General features: G+C 33.4%; 2 protein-coding genes across 2 annotated transcripts in view; one reads left to right on the forward strand and one right to left on the reverse strand.

Annotated features, from left to right (window-relative positions):
* pik3r3b (phosphoinositide-3-kinase, regulatory subunit 3b (gamma)) overlaps positions 1 to 25,900 on the forward strand; it is a 462,891-nt gene that overhangs the window by 8,035 nt on the left and 428,956 nt on the right. The window contains exon 2 of the mRNA XM_073952390.1: positions 3,641 to 3,771. The gene's annotated coding sequence lies outside the window, so the exon portion shown is untranslated. The remainder of the gene's footprint in view (positions 1 to 3,640; positions 3,772 to 25,900) is intronic.
* tspan1 (tetraspanin 1) lies at positions 409 to 24,467 on the reverse strand. The gene is made up of 8 exons (XM_017356780.4): positions 24,386 to 24,467; positions 24,176 to 24,238; positions 13,966 to 14,172; positions 12,230 to 12,304; positions 4,500 to 4,598; positions 3,604 to 3,750; positions 1,884 to 1,967; positions 409 to 791 (listed from the first exon to the last, which is right to left on the reverse strand). Exons 2-8 carry the CDS (start codon positions 24,230 to 24,232, stop codon positions 732 to 734), a joined length of 729 nt encoding a protein of 242 aa, XP_017212269.2. The 5' UTR covers positions 24,233 to 24,238; positions 24,386 to 24,467; the 3' UTR covers positions 409 to 731.

Consider the following 25,900-nt stretch of genomic DNA (forward strand, 5'->3'; position numbering starts at 1 on the left):
AATATTGAAATCAATGCAAATTTAGTGTGGTTTAAGCCCTGTGTAAATGTGATTTGACTGTGTGTGCTGGAGTTGTAGTGGGAATTTCATAATGATGCAGACCACCAGAGAGAGTGTTTTAGTAGAGTGAGTTACAATGTTTGTGCATGAATATTATTTCCACCTCTTCATTCATTTATTTTGATCTACACTGTCAAAGTCATTACAAGGAGAAACTGGATTGACTTCACATCATGTTGCATTTTATTTACTGTACATACCAAAAAAAGCAAATGATCAACCTCTCTCATTCACCAAATATAACATACTGAAAGTAGCTATATTTTTGTATGGTGCAAAGTTATTTATGCATTATTTATGACATAATCTAAGCCAACACTTTTTTTCTGCTCCCTAAACGAATTTTTCATGTATTAGAACAGCTTGTGTGGGATGAAGCGTTTCAGTGCAAAACAATTATTGTATTTCAATGCAAATGAACTGGATTTATGGTTATAAAAAGAATTGAGGCATTGCATTGCATACACAGAAAGAAAATAATTATTTTTTTTTTTTACATCACATTCCTTTTCAAAATCAAATAACAATTTTATCATCCACTTTGCCTTGTTAAAATCGTACAAATTAAATCTTTTCATCTAATCAACAATTAATTTCATAACATCTACAGTATCGCTTCCCTACTTTGAATCATAAACAAAAAAAATGCATTCATAATTCTAGTAAGACTTTCAGGTTTCTTTTTTGTCCAGGTAGCAATAGAGATACATAGCCACTCCCATCGCAGCCAACTAGAAAACAAAACACATTATTATTTGAAAGTAGTGTACTACATTGTACACATTGTTTAAAGATAATTAAAATGAGAAATAAATGAATTAATGATTAATCTATTTTATTATTATTATTATTTTTTTTAATTTTTTTTTTATTTTATTCAAGACCAGATGTACAACATAGTATAATATTGGTCTGATGCATTGCAACTTAGATTGTTGGGATTTTTATTTTTTTTTCTACTTCCTGATACATGACTTTTGCATTCTAATTCTTAAGATGTGAACCCAATGTGACTTAAATTATATCTGTGACTCAACTGATTGTGAAGACCTGAAATGACTGAGTATATAATCATAAAGAGATAATGAATCATGACACAGGTGAAGGCTCATGGCCAATACATTTTTTTTTCTCCTGTTTTATTATTAAAAAAATATATTGAGTGCCAATCATCTTTGCTGCTTGTCATTTAAAGGAACTTTGGTCCTTGCATCAAACCTTGGCATGGTAATTTAATTGAATCATTTGAAGGTACACTGTAAAAAAAGATCTGTTAAATAACAGTTTCCATATTTTTTTTATTTATAAGTGTTGGTTTATGGTTCTGAATAGCATTATGGGACCTTGATCTCTGCTCTGTTGACTTTTAATGTTAATTTTAATTCAACTCTACAATGTAACAAAATGACTTTTATTGACATTTTAGTTGTTGGAAATTATATAATGTATAAAAAATTTAAATAGAGAAATAAAAGTCACTTTTTTGAGCTTTAAAAGGTTAAAGTTTGTTGGGAGAAAGATCAAGGTTCTATAATGCAATTCAAAAGCATAAATAAATCACAAAATAAGAAAAACTGCTTAATTACACACACACACACACACACACACACACACACACACACACACACACACACACATATATATATATATACACATTGACGTGCATAGTTTGTGCTGGACATGCAAATTGCTAAATTGTCGTGCTTCCCAAACTTGTGCTACCCAGTCATGATGAAGGCAACAGTCAAATCCTGAGAGCTGTTCAATTTTATATACCCAATGTATTCGTTATTGTAACAGCATGATGGATGCATTATGTTTACCTCAATGGCAGTGACTCCAGCAGCTATTCCTCCTACAATGTTGACATTCATTTTGGTGTTCTTAACAATTCGTTTAAAGCAGCCCTGGGAAGAAAACCAATATCAGGCGAAAGGGCCAAAATCACATACTGCACTGCTGTAATACACATGGGCGTGGGGACCATCAGAAATGTGACGGGGGGTCACATCTATATACCTTATCAGCTTGGCTCATGAATATGAATTAGATGGTGTTTTTGTCTAGTAATTTATATAGAACGAATGGTAAGCCCGGTGGGCACTATAGTTATGGTGCTGTCGTGACATCATCATTTTCTAATAGTATACTAGTTGTATATGTTTTTTTTTTTTTTTTTGCAAGCTGCATTTCAAATACAGTTGTTATTCAGCTGTAACACATGACGTGTCATAATAACAAATTCCTGACTTGGAGGTATGATTTTTTCAGGTGCACTTGAATGCAACATTAATCACATGTCAGTATGGCTCAGTCGACTGGCACCAAAACAATTGTGTCCAGAAGCTGTTTTCCTTTCACATGCTTTCAGAATGATTAAGTCATCATCATCATGCTTACATTGAGATCATTTTGAATTATGAAACATTAAACATCTAAAAATCTATATAATATAATATAATATAATATAATATAATATAATATAATATAATATAATATAATATAATATAATATAATATAATATAATATAATATAATATAATAAACAGACAAGGCCAAAATTATTTATACCCCTGGCAAATTCTGACTTAAAGTTACTTTATTTAACCAGCAAGTATTTTTGACCAAAAATGTCACAGACTACTTCCAAAAGAAAAAGAGATGATGTACAAGAGGCATCATTGTGCAAAAAAAAAAAAAAAAAAAATGTTAGCTTCTATTTACGTTTGAACAAAAACTTTAAGTCTGAATTTGCTAGGGGTTCACATCTCATAATTATGTTTTTAAGATAAAGTAATGTTTTAAACATTACAAAAATTTCAAATGAAAAAAAAAACAAACAAACAAAATGTAATAGGTATGTATAGTTTTGAGTTGTCTCCATATTGTCCTTTTTATCTCTCTATCTTTATATATTTCCTCAATATGTCAACAGCTTTAAGAATGACTCCGAAACATACATATGCCTGAGTCCATGTTCACCGAATTTATCTGTAGCTGATTTTGTTGTATACACTATGTTTCTACAGCAGGTTCATAGGTTGAAAAGCAGGTTTACATGTTGAAAAGATGCTTGTGTTTGTGTATACATGATGTGATGATAGATTTTCACACATATAAAACAGCAAAATACATTTAGTAAGTCATTTTCAGAAGAGATGAAGCTGATGTGTTGCAAAAGCACTATTTATTTTATTTATTAGCTTTAAAAGTTCAAAATAAGAATATCATAATTTTAAGCATTATTTTTTTTTCCAGAGCTCTATTTAAATAATATTTTTTACTGTTTAATATTCACAGACAGTCACAGTCCAAAATGTGATTAGGTGAACAGCACTTTTGATTTATTTATGCAAAATGTTTCCAATTCTCTTTTATATAAATTTAATTTTATGACACAATTCCTTGATTCCAGTCATATATGCACATGTAGTAAATCATATACAGCAGCTACCTAACAGCTAAACATGCCCAAATCTTTGCTATCTTTTCCAGTTTTACAACTATTTTCTACAATTTTGAACAGTCTTTATATGTTTCTCACCATAACTCTGCTGTAATCTGCATTGTCCTCATCACAGGGGAAGAGCTCAAGACCTAAACAACAAGCAGGAGGGTAAAGTTCTCCATTCTGCATATAGTAATAGGATCCAGAGAAGTCGGTGTAGTTGTTAAAGCCACAGCATTGCAACTGTTTACACACAATGAAAAGGTAAGAACAATATATATTAGTGCTGGGTTAGTCGCTTCCAAAAAAAAAGATAATTTTTACATAATATATGTGTGTTTGTGCTGTTTATTTATTATGTGTGTGTATATATATATATATATATATATATATATATATATATATATATATATATATATATATATATATATATATATATATATATATTCATACATACATACATACATACATACATACATACACACATATATATATATATATATATATATATATATATATATATATATATATATATATATATATATACATATATATACATATATGTGTGTTTGTTAACTTGTTAACATTATTGCACAGAATTTACTAACATTACTTGAATAAATACTGTAATAAATGTAATGTTATTGTGTGTCTATATACTAAATATGCTCAGTAAACAACACACATAATGTGTATACAAAATACAAATATATATCCACAAATATGGAAGGACTGTTGGTGTAACACATTTACACGTGTTCTCAATGTTATACATGTTCGTATTGATCTGCAAAGTTTTCATTAGGCTGTCAAATTCTAGGTAGTCTGTTTAGTAAGCTAATTTTCACATTTAGAGTCAGCCCCCTCTTTAACTGCTGTTAAGGGCATTTTTGACCTGGGAATTTGACATGATGGATTAAGATTATTTGACCACTGAAAAGCCTGAGGCACAGATCAATTGTAGTGAATGCATTTGGTTGACCGTGGCTTACTGTGGTCATGGTTGAATTCCACAAGTTTGTGAAGATTTGATTTTTGCCATACTGCTCCTTCAGTCCAGGTATGGCCCACAATCTTAGAAAGATCTCAGCCTTACAAAATCACAAAGACAAACAAGAAAACAAAAAGATTCGGAAAGAAACTTGCAAATATTTAGACATACCTTTGTTTTTAAGCAACTACTGTGCGGAATGTCAACTTGCAGTCATTAGTTATTAGCAGTCTTTCAGATTTGAGGAATCATTACCTGGAAAACCCTCTGTTTTTATCAACTGTCTGGTTACCAACATTCTTTAAAACATTTGCTTTTTTGGTTTCAACAGCAGAGTAAAAATATGGTTTTCTCTTTAATATTTGTTAAAAGTTTGTCTTTACTAAAAAGTAATTACTTAAAAAATAATTGACTTAAAAAAACATATAATTTAACTTGAAACTGTTGAGTTGATTAAAAAAAAATTTTGTAATGCATATATTTTTTCTATACCTTTTATTCATACCTTATTTGTAATCTAAGTCCATGTTTACATCTAGTGTTAAGAAGTAACCACAAATGTTAAACACTCATGTAATTTGCACTCGCTTTTTAGCAACATTGAAGAGAAAGATCAGAGAATATGCATACGAAACTCCTTAAACTTTTAAAGAAATTTTTCGAAGTGGCTAAAACTAAATTTAAAGACAAGGTATTAGGGGAATGTCTCCCATATTTGCTTTCTATTCAACTAACCAAAGTACATCTTAATATCAGATGTACCAGGGAGTCCACTAATATTAATTTGAGAGCTTGTTGACGTTTAGTTACACATTTACATCCAAAAGGGCCATCAAAATGAACTGGAATCAAATTCTGAATTGTAGGCACGAAATCAGAAAACTTATTTCACCATTGTCTCCACAATGCCGCTAGCAATGACATTTATCATGGCTTAATGAAACAAATAAGGCTGTAGGCAATACATGTATTGTTCCACAGTGTTTTCTTTTCTACTAGTCAAGAATGTTTTCACACAAACTGATACTTGGTTATGAAAAATTTGGATGATTTTTTATAATGAAATATTTTAGAATATTTTAGAAAGTGAATGGAAATTATAGGCTAGTCAATGTTGCATTGACAAGTTCATATGTTAGTTAATTTAGTTAGTTAACATGAACTAACAATGGGCAATACATCTAAAGCATAAATAAAATAGTAAAAAGTTTTGTTCAGTAATATATATTTTTCTAATGTTCTTGAGCTAGCATAAACAATTACAGCTCTGTTTTTAATAACCAATTCTATGCACTTGATTGGCATATTTTATTTTAATAATGTTGTTTTATTAACAAATTAACACTAGCTCTTTTTTATTTATTTATTTATTCATTTATATAAACAATAATTTACTTTTTGGGTTTACATTTAGGAAGTTTAAACAAATCATGCGTTTTTCAAAATCAAGTGTATAGTCAGATTTTAAAGTAAGCTTACATTGGTTAATGTTAGTTATAACAGCCTAGTTATAAATCATTTATTAATCATAGTTCAACATTTATTAATGCATTTTATTCCATGGTCTTTTCAAATTCTTGATTCTAATTGGCTGGAGAGTGTGTTATTTTCGTTGAAATGCACTGGTAATTTCAGTCAGTTTTGAAATCACAGTTCGAAATAAATGTGCTTCTCCCCAATGTTTGTAGTTACAAAAGCAACTAAGATTAAGAATTTTTAAAGCAAGAATATAGTTTTTTTTAAGTCAAATTTGTTTGTTTCAAGGCAGCTTATGTGTAAGGCTATAGCACGTCTTTAAAGGTTTCAGAAGATCCAGGCGGTCAGTGACAGCTCTACAAACAGCTTCTCATCAAGAGAAACTTTATATTGGGCAAAACTAGCTCAGGACCTGCTGCTGGATCTCATCTCTTGCATCTTTGTTGTTAAAATTTTATATATAATTAATCTTTGGTGTATCTTATGGTCAGTATTTGGACTTTTGAACATATTATTTGTTCTGAGGTGTATTTCTTTTTGGCAGATCTTAAGATAAGTTTCATAATTTATGACTGTAAATAATGTTATATTACACTGATATGTAATGTGAATGGAAACACATTCCAGGTGGGACTGAGAATGTCTTATTTGTCCACCTGTGATCAGATTAATGAAATTGCATCTTAATTATGTTAGCAGGTATAAACAGCGTGCACATGTTCTCTCTGTCTTTCTGCCTCCCTGTCACTGCTGATTCAGTGGAGGGACTAGCAAATCTAACATGTCAAAGCTGACAAAAATACAAACAAATATTGTGCTGCAAAGAGCAAAACTAGTTTAAACTTAGGCCTACTTTGACAAATGACCATGGAAAAATCAGGATAATCAAGGTCATATGGTCCTTCGCCTCAACATTGTACTTTAAAATTCTTTTAACGCACGACAAGCCATTGATTATCCCTTACATAAATAACACTTCCATATTTATATTATTATACTAAACCAAAGTTGTGCTTGTAACATTAGTTAAAGTGTGAGTTAACAATGCACAACTTTATTTTCATTAACATTAACCAAGATTAATAATTACTTCAATGTGTTATTCATTGTTTGTACTAGTAATTAACATTAATGTAACCTTAATGTAAAATTAAACCTTATTTATTACGCTCCTTTTTGCAAGATGTAAAATAATTCTCTGATGTCCCTAGATTGTTTTTGTGAAGTTTCAGCTCAAAATACCCCAGGAATTTTTTTTTATAACTCTTTGAAACTGCCCTTTTTAGGCTTTAATCGTAATTGTGCCACTTTGGTGATTGAAGCTTTGAATTCAAATGAGATTGTGCTCCCAGCCCTCATTTTAAAAGAGGGTGGAGTTACAAATGCCTGTATGTCAGCATAGTAGCAGATTTAAAAACAAGACTTATACAAATGAGGGAGAGATCAGCACTAATGAGCGGGGCTTTCCCGCTCTGATGACATACAAAGGGAGAATGTCAATCAAAGTGTCTCTGTTTTTATTATGTGTGATAATAAAAAATAAAATTAATAAAATTATACCATTTGAAGCTGCTTATATTCACAGACTGTTCCCACACAACTGTTTAAACCCCTTATAAAAGCAATTTTTGCGTTAAAAGTCCCCTTTGAATGAACTTTCACTGCTATGAAATGCCAATCAGTGGTAAAAACAACTTTCCAAGTTTAAGATGATGTCCAAATTACTATTAAACTAAATTAGGCTGCATCTAAAGAACATTGTTCCATATGAATTGTGCGCCATTCTTTTCTTCCTTCTCATACATTTCCCCATCTGTCTTATTAGTTGGAATTTGATTAATAAACCCAAGATGAGTTTCAGTCACACAAGGACTCGGTTGCTAAGTGTTACACGTGTGCATGTGTTTGCCAGTAAAGGAGGGGTCATCGAGACTGGTCTTCAGCACAGCAGGCCTGCGGGGATGCGCAGACAAAACACAATTAAAACAGCTCCCCCTCCTGCCTATGAAGCACTGGAAGCGGCACAGATCAGTACAGTTATTACACACAAGCTAATCCATCAATGTCTGGAGGAATTCCCTCACAATCTAGACAGGACAAAGCGCTGGAAGGCAACCGAGCGATTGCTAATTGCTGATCTGAGACCGGTGTGTTTGGCGCCGAATGTCATTTATAACATCAGCTGAAAATAAGAACGTAAATTTAATGCACTTCTTTTTATCATAATAGCGATCTTTAATTTAAACAGTGAAAATGGTATTGCCAAACGACACCGCATCAGTGGAACGTTATTGAAATGGGGGTGATTACGTTTTGGATCACACAGTAAACAGCTGTGACCAACTAAACATTAAAAGTGCAATCTCTACCACGACTTGGCTTATTCCGTAACAATTTTACATATTAATGCAAACATGTAATGGTATTCAAATTCATATTGTGTGATTGTTATGACTTTGTGAGGCCTATTTCTTATCGAAACCACAATGGCGCAGCTGCTCATAGACTTGCGCATGAATTATTAAAGCGCCAATTTCTTCTGTCAGGATAATAAATAAATGAATGGATAAAAGTGTGATGGTGACAAACAGAACATTAAATGGGTATTTGCATGCTTAATGTTCCTCCGAACGATTTAGTCCATCTATAATTCACAGGAATGTCCTGCACTCTTCTTTTCTGGTGACTCCCCAGTAGCATTAAGCGCTCGGGCTTGTTGATGAAGTACCACGTTTCATTCAGATAGCTGTATAAATGATGTTTCATGAACAAACTGATTCTACGCTTGCGTAAATACCTAGAAGACCATTTTCAGTCCCAGTGGAGTGGAACCACAATTACCAAATGTCACAGTTATAGCCTACAGTGTGGTCCATATGCATGAGTGAAAGGGCATCTGTTTAGGCATCTTTTTTATCATTACAAGTATCTGATGAATAGTTTAATAGTGTACTGTAATAATGAGTAAATCTGAGCAACACCTATTATTTCAGTTTTTTTTAACATGAAGTAACCATTTTAGTTTTATGAAGTTTAACCCTCACGGAACCGGTGCATATTACAGATGAACATTAAATTCAACAAAAATAAAGTCTGCTGTTTGTGATACTAGACTTTTGTTATACAATCAAATGGCTTGTAGTTTGCTTTGAAGAGGAGCATGGCAACGTGCTATAAACAGAGAAATAAGCAACATTTTTTGTGTTTTTTATTTTTTTTTAGTATAGATATGCTTGCCAATTTTCATAGATTAATTAGAAAAAGGTTTGCATTTGCTTATTAATAAAAATCGATTATAGAATTGCAAGCTTTAAATTAGAATTTAAAAAAAATATGTCTGTTCATATTTATGTAATAAGAGCTCTAAAAATGTGCTGGTTATAAAATAAACACCCTCAAAATTAATGTTTAAAAGTTATATAAATGTATAACAATTCTGTCTGGTTCTCGAATCTGATTGGCTGATAGCTGTGTGATAGTCTGCAATGACAGCATTCGTTCATCCTCCTCACCTTTCTGTATTACTCCTTCCACATAGAGTGACAACTGTAAACTCACTACAGTTTGACAACTATTGCAGCTGTTGGACAACATAATATATTTTAGAGGCTTTTTCAGTCGAGAATGTAGTTGTTTAGATTGCATCTATGCAGTTTATTTATAAGGATAGTGGCTATTTCAAATATTTGTGAATTCAGAGATACAGCGCTTTGGCATCCATCAGCCTGTCATTCTGAGCAGAGTAAAGATGGTTGACGTTCTGCCACAAGATTGTGACTGAGACCGCATATTAAGCCCTTAGAGGAGAAAAACTATAAAAAGTGTCATTTCAAACTATAGCTGATCAAATCATTCTAAAATGGGTAAGTGACTTTCTAAGTCATTCTCTCTCTTTTGTATTTTGTATTGCTGTATTTATACCATAGACGTCTTGTAGTGTTTGCTTTGCTCTACCCTGTTTGGGGTTAATTATTGTGATATTTTAATTGCAACAGAGAAATACTAAATGTCTCTTGACTGATTGGCATTTCATGCTTTTCAGCCTTAACTTGAGCAAAATCACCTGTTTTGTCATCACTTTAGACATTTAGCTAGAGAATTATTCAAATACTAGCTCTAAAGTGATGTTGGTTAAATTAGCAACAGTTTCTGTTGTCAGCTGCAGATGTGAATGAATGGCAGAAGAAAGTAGTTTCTCATAAAAAAGAATATTTGGACTCTCCGTGTTTGATTTTCTTTTTTATATACATGATTATGCCATCGAACTGTATAAATGCATTTTCACACTTGTAACAGTGCGGTATGGCTGCCATATCACACTGCTACTCATGTGATATTGCATATATATATATATATATATATATATATATATATATATATATATATATATATATATATATATTAGTGCTGTCAATCTATTTAAAAAATTAACTAATTAATCACACTATTTTTTGAAAATTTATCGCGATTAATCGCATTTAAAGGACTGAAACTTGTAATTTTGGCTATTCAAATGGAAAATTAATGTAAACACAAGACAAAAACTATCCGGAGCGACTCCCTTCAGATTCAGCACGCATGATTGCGTTCATCAAATTTGCTTAAACTAAGCATTCTAAAGTATGGCTGTATTTCACAAGGATTCTGACACAACAACGCGAAGCATACGCTTTCGTTGCGTTTAAAGAGGAAACACTTCAAACTTAATGACACATTTGAGGGCTCATCTGACAGCTCGCTACTTCATTTTACTCTTACATGGACACCAATACTTCGATTTTTAATATCATTAAGATAAAACTCTTATTAAGAGTCTACCATGTAAGCAGCGATTTTTGATTATCTTAAAGGACCACAGAGTAACAAAATGCTGAGTTTTTTTCTTTCCTTTTGCCATGCGGTATCAAATTCCATTAAAATAGTTAAAGTTAAAGTCGAAAGTTAAAAATTACACCCCAAATTGCATGAAACTCTGGAGAGCCTGGTGATGCGACATTAATTGTTTTATACTGAAACTTGCCTTCAAAAAGCGCTTCCTTGGCCTTATCCATATTTCTTTGCATGTTGAACACACGTCGGCCACAACAGGAAATAAAGAAACCAGCAACTTCGTTAATTGTGTTAATTATTTTAACGGGTTAATTATTTTAAATTAATCGCATGCGTTAACACACCAATTTTGACAGCACTAATATATATATATATATATATATATATATATATATATATATATATATATATATATATATATATATATATATATATATATACTTCAAGTAAAGATTAGCTTTGTTATGTTATTATTTTCTGTTTTACACGCGTTTATTCTCACAAATGTAATTCTATATAACTTCGTCATTTTTCAAATGGGCTTTTTTTTTTCAAGCAGGACATATCTTTATAAATAAGCTGTATATCTGAAGTCGTAAAAAAAAAAAAAAACTCATTTAACATGTAAATGACTATGGTTTTATGGTTTCAGTTAACTATAATTAAAGCAAGAATATCCGACCTTGAATTAACTTGGTTCACACCATTAAATTGCTTAATTAATTATTGGTAATAAATAATGAAGTTAAAGAAATTAAGAAATGCTATTATGAACATATTTAAGAATTAAGGAAAATAATGCATAACTTTATTTAAATTAAAAACATGTAATTATTATTTCTGATTATTATTTGACATATTAGAAAACTCTTCTTTCTTTCTTTCTTTCTTTCTTTCTTTCTTTCAGATTTTAATTTATGTATACTGTTAAGTCTGTATACAGTACAATATAAACATTCCTTTTCTCCCTAAGTTTATATATTTATATGCTTTAAATGAGATTGCTGTCTGTTAAATGGAATTCAATTTTTTTAATTTGCCCTAAAAGGCCTTTGTGTTCTTTAATTAAATGGCATTATTCTCTTAACAAACCCTCCATAACTCATTCAAAGTTGTTGTAATTATTATACATTTCACTAAATGGGTGAAGCTCTGTATGTAAATCGCCTGTTTTGCATATAAAATGCCTAAACGTCAATATTGTAGTGCAATAAATTGCTCAAAGTGAGAGTGCTGGCATAGCGCCTGAGGCAATCTGGGAGTTATTAAGTGGCTGAATGTGCTGGAGCCATTTCAAACCCCCTAATTTAATGATGGCCAGAGTATGATGGGAATTTACATGCAGCAAAAAGGAAAAAATAGACAAAGAGTATTGGGGGATGGGGAGGATTGGCAGAGAGGTCAGTGGTTTGGATCAAGACTCACGTATGAGGAGTAGACCAGGGTTACTACTGCAGCTGCCACCTCAGCAATGCAAATGATCAGGACGATGGAGAAGAACTGATGTATAGAAACAAAGAGAGTGAACTTACATAGAAAACTTTACAACATTATTTTTTATATGGAATTTGATATACAGTTGAAGTCAGAATTACTAGCCCACCTGGATTACTAGCCCCATGTATGTTCTTTTCTAAATTTCTGTTTAACAGAAAGATTTGTTCCACACATTTCTAAACTCATGTAGTTTTTAACAAATTTCTAATAATTGACTTTTATAAAAATCATGATCACAGAACATAATATTTTACTAGATTTATGTCAAGATGCCACTATTCAGCTTAAAGTGCAGTTTAAAAGCTTAACCAGATTAATAGGCAAATTAAGGTTATTAAGCAAGTCGTATTATAGCAATTGTTTGTTCTGTAGACAATTGAAGAAAACATTTGCTAAAGGGTGAATAACAATATTGACCTTACAATGGCTTCCAACTGAAAGAAAAACAAATAAGACTTTCTCCAGAAGAAAAAAAAAACTGAAATACTCTAAAAAAATTTCCTGCCCTGTTAAAAATAATTTGGAAAATATTTGAAAACTTCCAGGAGGGATAATAATTCTGACTTGTAAGTTTAAGAGATGGTTCACCAAAAAGTGATATTTTTCTTTCTATGGATATCAGTAGCTACTATCAATTTCAAAATATCTTATTTTTGTTTAAAGGGCACCTATTTGACCCCTTTTTTAAGATTTAAGATAAGTGTTTTGTGTCTTCAGAATGTGTCTGTTAAGTTTCAGCTCAAATTTTAGTACACCAATTATTTATTACATGTTTCAGAACATTGAAATTTACTGCTCTGAACACATTGTATCTGTTTTTGTTGCCTGTGTCTTTAATGCTAGAGGTCCCTGTCAACCGTTCCTTTATGCCTGTCAGTGTGTCTCTATTACCATCAGATAAAAAGCACAGTGACAGACATGAAGGAAGTGTATCTCACGTAAAGTTTGTGAGAAATACAACAGTCAGAATCCTAATGATTATTTTATGTATTTGTTGTGGAGTAAATTTAAAATTTTTGATAAGTCACACACAATGTCGTTAAAAAATTCCTGGACACACACACACATACACACACACACACACATACAACGTGTACATTTAACTTTGCACCTAATTAAACCTAATTTAAGCGTCCACATACTTGGATTGAATCGTATTCTATTATAATTGTACTGACATGCGGCTGTGGTAATAAAGATGGTAAAATTGCTGTAATTCATTGCAAACATGCACTGTTTTATAACATTTTAAACTTGTAAAACTCATTATTGATGATCACAGAGAGCTGAACAGATCTTTTTTTACAGTTGCTTTGCGCACGTCCTGTCTTGTTGATATGATTATACGTGTTACTACGTAGATATGTTGTTATGTGGCTGTCAATCAATTCGGTGGGCAGGGAAACCGCACTCCTACATCATGTTACAGTGGGCCTCAAAATGGGAGGAATTTAGATTTTATTTTAACCTCATTAAATTTAAAAAAATCCCTCCAATGATTGTGGAAACACTATACCTACACACATTTCTGTCCAACAGCTTCCAAAATAAGATTTTTATTATAGGTGCCCTTTAACAGAAAAACACTTCGAAAGGACTTGATTATTATTATTTTTTTTTTTTTTTGGGGTAAACTATCCCTTTAATTAAAGGAGTGCTCTTACCATTATAAGAAGGCATTTGCTCTCTTTTTGAGCTCCACAACATCCAATCATACCAAGCCATGTCATGACTGCGCCAATACAGATGCAGAAGATTCCCACATTGACGTGACTCCAGATCTTGTCATTAAAGGGTGGTAAAATGTTCATAAAGGAGTTTTCATACACAGTCGCCCATATCCCTACGGTAGCCACACATATGCCCGCCAGCTGTCAAAACATCACAACCTCAAATAATCAGATAATGGATAGAATAACTGTCTTCCCAATAACTGAAATTGTTTTGATGGGGTTCTGCTGCAGTACTCCTGATGTAAGGGTAACAAAAATCAGTTTTAGGGGCAATATTGCCCGCCAATTGGGGAAACCCAATAATATTTAAACACCTTTATTTCTATTGTGCTTTATACAGTGTAGATTGTGTCAAAGCTGGTTATATGGATGAATGAAAAAAGGATTAAAGCAGTATTTCAGTTTGTATGATATATTTAGCTTATTAAACAAGTAGCAGTGAAATGTAAATATACAACAGTTCATTCTGGTTCTAGAATCTGATTGGCTGAGAGGTCATTCTATTTGTGTCACCCCACGTTTAGCGTTCCTCACTGCGAGTGCCATGGCAGAAGAGTTAATTCACTATATTTAAACAAGTACTGTTGTTGTTGTTGTTGCATCACCAGTGTATTTTTACAGACTCTTTAGGTGAGAATGTAGTTGTTTAAACTTTGAACTGGCATATTATTTATGAGTGCAGCACTTGTTAGTTTATTTATTTTTTGATAATTTTGCATTCTGATGTGTGAGTCAGTTCTAGAGATTTTTATATTGAAAAGGCGCAACAAGTATTGTCATTGGAAAGCACTGTAACTGTTGAAAACTTACATAGCTTTTCTTAGTGGACATTCAAACTAATGCTTTATTGAGATGAGATTATTGGTTTTAAGATACGCTTGACTTAAAAGCCATGAACTTGAACTGCAGTTTGGCACTTTCACTTTCATTCAGTTACATTTGGCTTTGGTTTGATTAGGGGGTTTACATGTTTACATTCGGAGAGCAGCATTTATAGTGGATCTTTCAGTCCAAAATATTGTCGTGATATTAACGCACTTAGTAACTAAATAATTTTGACTAAGGTATGTCTTTAAAAACTAAAAGAGTACTGCTGACGACACTAACTAACTTTGTCATCTAAATAAACATAAACAAGATCACTGATCACACACTTACCAAATCCGTAGAGACAGGACAGTCAACTGATTTCCAACTGGAACCTCGTCCTTTTTTAAAAGAATTTGAGTGACAAATCCGGATTTTACCATTTCCAGATTCAAAAAGCTCAAAAAATGATCCTTATAAGCACATTTTTGTTGCTTGTTAGCAGACCACTTTAAACCACACATGTAGGTCCACATGCAATCAGTGCTCTCATCGTGGAAATCAAATTGGAAACAAAACCTTCATTGCGGCACATCTATAAACTCAACAATTCTTCTTTCACTTGTTTTAATTACGGTGGGCAACATAATGTGGTGTCTTTCTGCTGTCTGAACACTGTATCAGGTAAAAACAGTTTTAAAGCTATATCATGCATATTAATGAAGTTGCACCTCCTTCACAATAGACGGTCTGATTTTTCGGTCTGGAAGTCATTCTCATGAATTAATGCTGAAAACTCAATGACGTTACATTGTACAGGCACAGTGATCTCATCGCTGTGATGCAGCTTCAACATTTTTTTTTTTCAAACCGGAAGAATGAATTTGCTTAAAATAACGCAAAAACAAACAATTTTCACTTAAGTGAAATCTGTGTCCAAATACCGTTTTTAGCAACGTGGGAGACATGTATAACTGCCAACATCTCAAAAATGTGTTTTGGTGTTTCGTGACCCTTTAATACACACGTAGCTGTAGAGTACTGTAGGAATATACAGTACTCTACATATTGCAACTAGTCCTTTGTTACATTTTATGCGATGCTACATAGGCTTTTGCTCATCTGTTAAAACTGTCTACAAAACATTTGAATCTGTGGTAGAATTAAGGGTCTTTAAGACATACTGTGGTTGTTTCTTTTAATTTACACACTTTTGCCTTCAAAGTGTTGTATAGAGGCAATATCATAAGTCAACAGCTGGTGTTGGTTTAATTTTACACAATAATGCTAATACATTTTCTTTTGGAGATGATTGTTAAGTCAAATTGAATGTTTGGATAAATTCATTTGTATTATACAGTATGTGTCCGCATACTGTAATTAATTACAGAAAGAAAATCACTTAACAGCCCCTAATTAATACATGAACCACTTATAACACCAAGCACTTTTGCTCTGGTCAGCACTTTCATTTTCAATGTTCATTTAGACTTTAAAATACACCCATAATTATACAATGAATTTAGAAAAGTATATTATTTGAATATGAACAGGATCAAAGACATTAATGTGACCAGCAATTGTAGATTACAACATTTTGCTTCTTTCTCGCCAAACTGATCTGATACTCTGTAACCTAATGAGCAACACACATTATAGATTACCTATATATTTCAGTTCAAGAAACATCATCATACCTCATGCTCAAGTTATTTTGCTGTAATTTCCACACATAAAAGCAGTATGACCAGAAGCGAATATGTATCATTTGTTGTCTTGTGGATTCAGCTCATATCGTTTGCATTTTCCCATGACCTTTTTGTTCTCACCATTACGTTATACGAAAAAAAAGGCCCTGTATGGATTTCCTATTATTACAGGAGTGTACCTGAGTTATGTGTGCTCTGCCATAGAATAGGTCATTTGACAATGGCAATGGCTCAATAGAAAACTAAAGGGTGCCCTTAATGGCCACAAGCCTGCAGCATAAGGTGCTCGATTGCTCAATTATGTCACTTCCAGGACTTTTTCAGACAGTAGCCCTGACACATAACCAAGTCTGTTTATGGCATGGATCTCCTGGGGTGATGATGTATGCACAATATTTTTTGTCAATCTGTGTCTTCAGACGTAACACCATGGTTGCCTTATTTAACGGTGAGAACAGGTTTATTCATCGCCTATTTTAAGTGATGTCTCCAGGCAGAGCGAAATCAAAAGGTCTAAGCCCCAGAGCACACTTGGTGCTGGTTTGGGTTAATGAGCGGGATGGTGTCAGCATGTTAATTCACATTTGGTGGCATAACAATCTCTGAAACCTGATACGTTCTGTCAGACACAATCACGGCTGTCAGGGCAGCTCACATCCAACTGACAGCCGAACAAGAAACACTCAATAGCCCTTTCTGTCAACGCTTATATAATTTTTTTCCAACATGCGAGTCATTTTCATTTGATCAGTTCCCGTTTGTGCTCATGGAGCTTTGGGAATAGTTGGGATGCTTGATAATGGACAGCTTTTTATAATGGACACACCTCTACGCAAATAGATTGTGACATTACTTTAGACTTCTTTTCTTCAGAATTTGCTGCTGCTGTGCTATAATTATTTCTGGTGTGTGTGTTTTTTATTTTAAGTGAGTAATGCATTGATAAAATGCCACCATGCGTGGCGTAATATTGGAAATGATGTGTCAAAGGAAGATGCTCTTGAAGACATTACATGGGGAATCAGATTATGAGTAAGGGTAAGATAAGGAAATGAAATAGCACACTGAAATAAAACTGATTAGACTTGGGCAGGGGAGGAAAATGAGTTGGATTTCCATGGTATTACACGGGGAGTTACAGAGAACACTGTGCAAATTTGTGAAGAATAACCTGCATGAAGAATGTGCAGAATTATCTTCAGCTTCAGTTTAGTATTTAGAAAATTGAGAGCTGTCTTGGTGTGTGTGATCTGTTGCTTTGCTGGACTCACAATTCTGTCATCATTTGCTCATTCTTAAATTATTTTAAACCATCATGACTTTTATTCTATTAAACACTAAAAAAGCAGAACGGTGGTGAAGTGGGTAGTACAATCGCCTTACAGGAAGAAGGTCGCTGATTCGAGCCCCGGCTGGGTCAGTTGGCATTTCTGTGTGGAGTTTGCATGTTTTCCCGGTTCCCTCCAGGTGTTCCTGTTTCCCCCACAAGTCCAAAAAACATGTGGTACATGTGAATTGGGTAAGTAGTAGGGTAGTAGTAATTGGGTAACTGTCTGTAGTCTATGTGTGTGAATGATTATTCATGAGTGTTTCGCAGTGATGGGTTTCAACTGGAAGGGCATCCGCTGCGTAAAAGATATGCTGGATAAGTTTATGTTTCATTCCGCTGTTGCAACCCCAAATTAAAAAAGGGACTAAAGCAAAAAGAAAATTAATTAATTGAATATTTTGCTGCGTCTGAAATCGCATATGCCCATACTTTATAGTACACTAAAAACAGTATGCGTGCCCAGTAGTATGTCTAAATTCATAGCATTTGATAAACAGTATGCAAGAAGTACCCTGATGACATACAACTTCCGGCAAGATTATGAAGTGCACATCCAATGACACTATGCTATCCCATGGTGCCACATGAATTGACGCAACTGACGCAGGTACGTCCATTGATGATGAGAAATAGCAGATGTAGTGCGTCCGAGTTCCATTCATACTGCTCACTATCATACTGTATAGAACGTACTTTTCTAACAGTCATGTAGCACATTCAAAGTCAAATGTAGTATTCGAACGCAGCCTTGTTTTTCCTATTATGGAAGCCAATGATTACATGTTTTCAGCTTCCCTCAAAATATTTTCTTTTGTGTTAAACAAAAGAAAGAATCGTGTCTGAGTGGGTTTCCTCCTGGATTTCTGGTTTCCCCCCTGAGTTCAAAGACATGCTATATAAGTTAAGTGGATAAACTAAATTGGCCGTAGTGTGTGAATGGGAGAGTGTGTCTGTTTGCCAGCATTTAGAAATGCACTCCCTGCTGGGTTGCGGCTGGAAGGGTATGCGCAGTGTAAAAAAATTGCCAGAGTAATTGATGGTTCATTCTGCTGTTGTTACTACTGATAACGCAGAGAATAAGCTAACAGAAAGTGAGCGAGTGACTGATTGAGAAAAAAGAAGCTTATAAAGGTTTGAAAACACTTGAGGGTGAGTAAATATTGAGTACATTTTCATTTTTCACATCCATTTACCTGTACAGATCAAATCAATGTTGGGAACTGTTTGAGTGATATTCTATTATATATTACAATCAAGACGCATAGCCATTCAGACACAGCTTTGGAGGCTGTTTGAGATGCATATTAGCAAATTGGAAATGCAACTTGAAGGTTATAAAGGTTATTGTAGCTATATGGGTGCTCATTTTTTTCTTGCAATTGAATGCATTGGCCTAAATTCCATATAAAGTAGACAATAACATGTACTGAGATCACCTGGGGTCCGTTCTTCGTATGTGGATTACTCAGTTAGCTGGATTTGGATATTGACGATTTGACACGATCCAGGATCGTTTCGTTCTTCAAAGCTGATCCGAGAGTTGTTGTCATGGCAACAGATCTGCTAGGTCAAACCTGATCGGGAGCAGGTTCAAATCATATAAACAGGATTAGATCGGCTCAGTTCAAGCAAAGATAATACAGAAAGTATGTACCGAGTTCTGATATTTTCTTACAGTAAAAGTTATATACACTTGGGAAAATAGTAAATATTTTTTAACTATATATATAAAAGTTATAGTCATTAATAAAATAAATAAAGTTATACATATTAATAAAACGTATGCAATCTGCACCCTCGAAATGAAAATACAAAGACTGCCACCTGGTGGTGCAAAGAGAAAACTTATTGATATGAACTTTTTAGATCGCTTTAGTACAAATTGTGTATAATAGAAATGCACAATATGTGACTTTTTTTAAAGCAATAATACATATATGCAGTCATAAACATGTTTTGACAGTTAATATGCCAGTGATGCTTCACAAAAGTTGCAGACGCCTTTACCAATATCAAAATGCTTTTGGAAACAACCAGTTATTCTTTACACCGATTAAAAAACGGTTACTATAATAAAGAAAATCTTTTCTAAATGAAGAACTAAATACATTGATTTGCATTGAAATACATGATGAATACTCTTGTCTTGACAAATGAAAGTGTAAAGCCTGCCGCTCACAACAAATGTGAAGTTACTGCGTGTCATATTTAACAAGCCGTTTACTGCTAATTTGATGTAATTTTGCTCACATGGATAATTAATTATTAATCAGATGATGTCATTACGCTGCTGTGCCGTCAGCCAATCGTTGCATTGCTGATCATGATTTCGAGGATCGATAGATCTGTCCTTAACAACAAACGCAGCGATCTCAGATCAGTTCATCCAGATATTCTAATCTGATTCGCGAACTTGTTTGGAGAACCAAATTAGCGAGAGATCAGTTATCAAGATTAAAAGATCCAGGATCTGCCAAATCATCTTAGATCATTTAAGCGAGGTACGAAGAACAGACCCCTGAATGAAGTAGTCTCAGTCTAATTGAAAACACACTCTGGAGCAGTTACTTATAGTCACTTGTAGTCACCAAAGCAATCCAAACCATTCATTCATTCATTTATTTTCTTGTCGGCTTAGTCTTTTTATTAATCCGAGGTCGCCACAGTGAATGAACCTCCAACTTATCCAGCAAGTTTTTTTACGCAGCGTATGCCCTTCCAGCCGCAACCCATCCCTGGGAAACATCCACACACACATTCACACACATACACTGCGGACAATTTAGCCTACCCAATTCACCTGTACCACATGTCTTTGGACTGTAAGGGAAACCGGAGGAAACCCACGCGAAGGCAGGGAGAACATGCAAACTCCACACAAAAACGCTAACTGAGCTGAGGTTCGAACCAGCGACCCAGCGGCCTTCTTGCTGTGAGGCGACAGCACTACCTACTGCGCCACTGCCTCTCCCCAATCCAAACCAATGAATGAACAAATCAGGCTTCCTCACAATGTATGAAGAGATATTGTACATAATAACTACATTATACATTATAAATATATTGTCTGAAAATAGCAGTGTTTGCTTTGCTAATGCTTTAAGTAAAGGCCTATACATAAGAACAAAGAAAATTGATTTTCAGTCAAAACAACTGCCCAAAACATAAAAATACTGACAAAGCCTGGATTCTTGTTAAAAAAAAAAGATAAAGTAACAACAGCAGCTGCAAAGAAAGCCAAAATAAGCCCATAAAGCCACAATAAGATCCATTCTGGTGCATGACTGACATGAGTGGAATGCAGGAACATAAACCGGCGCATTTGACCAAATCTTTCTGGTAAAAATATCCAATATACCAAAGAGTTAACAAACCTTGTTGTATTTTATAATCATTTGTTTGAGCTGATGAATTGAAAAGTCGTTAAAACAATGTCCGGTGCATTCAAGTAACTCGTTCAATGGCATTGTACCAACCTTTGATAAATAATAGAAAATGCAACAGGGTTTGTCAACTCTCTTGGGCATAATGGATATTTTGTTTATCTGGAGGATTTGGTCAAATGGGCCTGTTTATGGCATTCCACCCCAAGAGGACTTAAATGCATTATATGATTTGTAATTCTATAAAAGAGATAAAAGCAATGTAAAATCAAAGTAACATTTATGTGGTCGCTTATATATGCCCTGCATCTATAAGTACACCCCCCACAAATCTCTCATTTAAATTAATATTTTCTATAGGATGCTTTACAATGTTATATTTGTGCATATACATTAGATTAGTCAGTACTGAAGCCCAATCTGGAGCTAATCTAACATAATAATTTACAATAATGATTCAAAAATCAATAGCCAATTTTTATGGGGAAACAATATTAAATATTTTAAAATTATATATTTTTTTGCAATATTTTATATGAATTTAAATGTATTATCTTTTAATTTCTAAAGATGCTCTGTAAAAAAGCAATGTAAAATCAAAGTAACATTTATGTGGTCGCTTATATATGCCCTGCATCTTTAAGTACACCCCCCACAAATCTCTCATTTAAATTAATATTTTCTATAGGATGCTTTACAATGTTATATTTGTGCATAAACATTAGATTAGTCAGTACTGAAGCCTAATCTGGAGCTAATCTAACATAATAATTTACAATAATGACTAAAAAATCAATAGCCAATTTTTATGGTGAAACAATATTAAATATTTTTAAATAAATTTTTTTTTGCAATATTTTATATTAATTTAAATGTATTATCTTTCAATTTCTAAAGATGCTCTGTAAATAAAATATTATTTTAATAAATATATCCGTTTAATAAATCTGTTTTGTTCAAATACTCTAATATATATTACCCATATTCACTGAAAAATGTATAAAAATATTCATTTTCAAAATGGGGTGTACTTATTTATGCTGAGCACTGTATCTGAAATGTATAACATAATGTAAGTTACTGTATGTATTTCAGAAATGTTGCAAAAACGTACACAGCGTCCATAATTTACTCACCCTCAAGCCATAGATAAAAATGTATTCCTTCAGATAAACACAATCAGAGTTATATTAAATAAAACTTGTCTCTTCCCAACTCTGTAATGGCAGTGGCCATGTTTTAAAGCCTCAAAAAACACACTCTTTCATCAAAAAAGTAATGAATGACAACAAATAGGAAAGAGAGTCAATTTAAAATGGTTGGTAAAAAATTGACAATACAAACGGGGAATTCCACCATGCTGGCATAGATAAAAGAACCATTTCTGATAAATGTTGAATATGTTGAAATGTAAAATAGGTTTTAAAGCTAAATGTTTTTGATGTATTAGAAAATGATCTTGTGGCTTTTTGCCCTGCCATATTTGTTGTCTCATGAACGTACACAACAGTTGTTGGTAGTCCATTGTTGGTAGTCCATTATAACGTTTATAAAGTTTTAATTGCAGATAAGGTTTTTTACAAAAAATGCATCTCTTCAAAAGAAAATTATAATGAAATCTTTTCGTCTACAAGTGGAAAACTTTTTATGTGGGTTGGATGAGGTTTATTGAGCTTTTTGTACAAAATACTGCCATTGTAAAGCTGAGAAGATATTATGGAATAACACTCTGATTTTGTTCAACTTGAAAAAAAAAAGAGAAAAGAATAGCACATACACCTAAGAGCCAGTGCATTTTGGGATCATTTTTAATTTTCAGTGAATTATTTCCCAGTACCGGGTTGCAGCTGGAAAGGCATCTGCTGCATTAAACATATGCCAGATTAGTTGGCGATTCATTCCACTGTAGCAACTGCTGATAAATAGGGAACTTAGCCTAAGGAAAATAATGAATGAATTATAACAATTTACAGTAAAATTCTTTTAGGTAATGATAGTTCATGTATTTCATGAACAAGCTATTAAAGCTATTACACACATGGCACTACTATTTTGTAGGTATAATCAACATATTTCTAGTAAAATAAAGAAAGTTCCTTTTAAAAATAAATTAGTTTAAATTTTGTTGACCCACAACTTGATTTTGATTCACTGTCAGACTTAAGATGGATTGACACTCATTAATTTATGCCGATATTTTGTCCAAAAAAAGAATAGCATACCTATTCATGTATTTCTCATTTATCTGCCTTTAATTGACACAGAATGAAATCTTTGCAGAAAGCCTTGACCCTTTGTTCCGTATAACCTACGTAATGCCAGTTTTGTCCTCTACAGACCATGACAAGTATCAAGACTGATAAGTCAGTTGCAGATCAGATAAATTGTTCACCAAATAGAAAATAACAGTGTTCTCCTCAAGCAATGCTTTAAATGAAATATGGCACTCGCTTATATATGCTTCCCTTTGTTGTACAGTCTTAAAAATCTCCTGTCCTACCAAGCAACCCAACATACCCATCATTTCAACTGCTTGCAGGCTTCAGTTCTCAAACAAAGTGGCCGAGAGCAATATAATGAGATGAAAATTGTTGCATATGAGCAAGCGCGAACACTTTACTCACGTTCACACTTTGCCTGTGATTATCAAGACTTCACCATGAAGCATTTTCTAATGGACTCATGTTATCGTTTTACATTTGTTCAATTTATGTGTGTACCATGCACGTTTGTTGTAAAGAGGAGAGGATAAATTATTAGTTCCTCATTCGGAGGCAGGCTGAATCTATTTCATTCTTTACACCCCACATAAAAGTCTCAGTCAATAAATAAAGAAACGCAATTATTCTTTCAAACACCCCTCTCGCTGCACTCAAATTTATACATTTAATGAGGAAAAAAGGCATACTTACGCAGATAAGCAAGTTGAACATGACCATCAGAGCTTTGACAAATGTGAAGCAGCCCATTTTAATCTGTAATGAAGCGATAGATGTCAATAAATCACAGCTGAGCTTTGATATTTTAATTCTCTTCAGTGCATGCATCCACACATAATATACAGTATGTTGTAAGTGACTAATTAAAACTAATTGTGTTTTGATTCCGTAAAAGCAACCCACCTGTTTTGATCCAAAGTGCAGTAATAGATCTAAACTCTGTGGAGTGAGTTGGCAAATGAGCAATATACAGGGGAAAACACTGAAGAGAGATTAAAATAAAGTAAAGGAGACACGTTCACAGGTGATTTGGGAGTGGTTTGCATGTAAACTAGCTGGTTAGAGTGGCTTTAATGTGGCTTGTGTGTCATACGACTATAGCTTTGCCCTGCAGTCAAAGTGGTTTCATTGTGGTTTACCTCCATGATGTCACTTCATAATCATATGTGGTATATTTATCATAATCTCCAACACAGCATGATACTGTTCTATGTACTTTTTAATATAAATAACTATCCAATTTAAAGCCATTTATTATTAATAAATGACACCAATTTGACCCTGCAGTGTACTTTTAATGCACCTGTTAATTCTGAGATTTTGGACTTTTTGGTTTTTATTAGTATTTATTGATATAACATCTGAACTTCCAAAAGACATTGGAAGTGTTTTTCCTCATTTGTATCAATTTGAGCTTGCAGATTAAATTTTAATGCATATGTTCAATGTTATTTTGTGTGGAGTTTGCATGTTCTCCCAGTGTTCGCGTGGGTTTTCTCCGGGGGCTCCGGTTTCCCCCACAAGTCCAAAAACATGGTGTATAGTTGAGTTATGAAAGCTAAAATTGTCCATACGCGTGCTAAGGAATGTGTATAGATGTTTCCCAGTGATGGCTTGCAGCTGGAAGGGCATCCGTTGCGTTAAACATATGCAGGATAAGTTGGTGGTTCATTCCGCTGTGGCAACCCCTAAAAAGGGACTAAGCTGGAAAGAAAATGAATGAATGAAGGCTGATTTCTCTTTATAAGTTTTTTTCTTCTGAGCCATACTGTATATTTTCATGTTTAAACAACTTTCATACATCAAACTTTACTGTTTTATTTGTCTGTGTTCTTAATAATTTTACTAAGTGATGCATATAGTATGCCTGATATAGCATTTTTACTCTACAAAAGATTCCGAACATGATTTGTCTGGCTGTTCACACAATTTGTGATGTGTGGAATGATAAAAAAATGATCAAGTTTTTAAAACCAAGATGCATTTAAAAATAGTATTCATGAATTTGGTGTTAAAATTGTTCAAAGGTCTAAGAGTATCCAGAGACAAAAGGTCAAGCAGAGAAAAGGACAAAACATGGACAGTCCCTTTTTAAAGGTCGACTTTGGTCACTTCATATCAGTAGTACACATTCTTTACTGTCCTTTGTGTGCTTTCCTTTGTTCTTTTGTACTGAAGCAAACGGTCATACCAATAGAGGGCAGTATTGCAGTGCAATGGCTCTCAGCTTTTATGTCTTCACTGGTTCACCATTGTGGTATCTGGATACTTGGAGATGATTGATGGTCCCTTAGTGGAGGAAAATGTCTTTCTTTGTCCAGTTTTATCCATGGAAAAACAACACAAAGAGCATAGAGATATAAAGTTCCCCAGAAAACGATTCAAAGAGCATTCATACAGCCTTCTTGATTCAGAGCA

Source organism: Danio rerio, chromosome 6 (assembly GCF_049306965.1).
Source record: "Danio rerio strain Tuebingen ecotype United States chromosome 6, GRCz12tu, whole genome shotgun sequence".
Classification (NCBI taxonomy): Eukaryota; Metazoa; Chordata; class Actinopteri; order Cypriniformes; family Danionidae; genus Danio; species Danio rerio.

Excerpts from the sequence above, each read along its gene's own strand:
- tspan1 (XM_017356780.4), bottom strand. The coding sequence starts at position 24,232 with ATGGGCTGCTTCACATTTGTCAAAGCTCTGATGGTCATGTTCAACTTG. Across the intron at positions 12,305-13,965 it reads GCAAATGCCTTCTTATAATG|TTCTTCTCCATCGTCCTGAT; the intron begins GTAAGAGCACTC and ends TCTATACATCAG. Across the intron at positions 1,968-3,603 it reads CAGATTACAGCAGAGTTATG|GGCTGCTTTAAACGAATTGT; the intron begins GTGAGAAACATA and ends TTTTCTTCCCAG.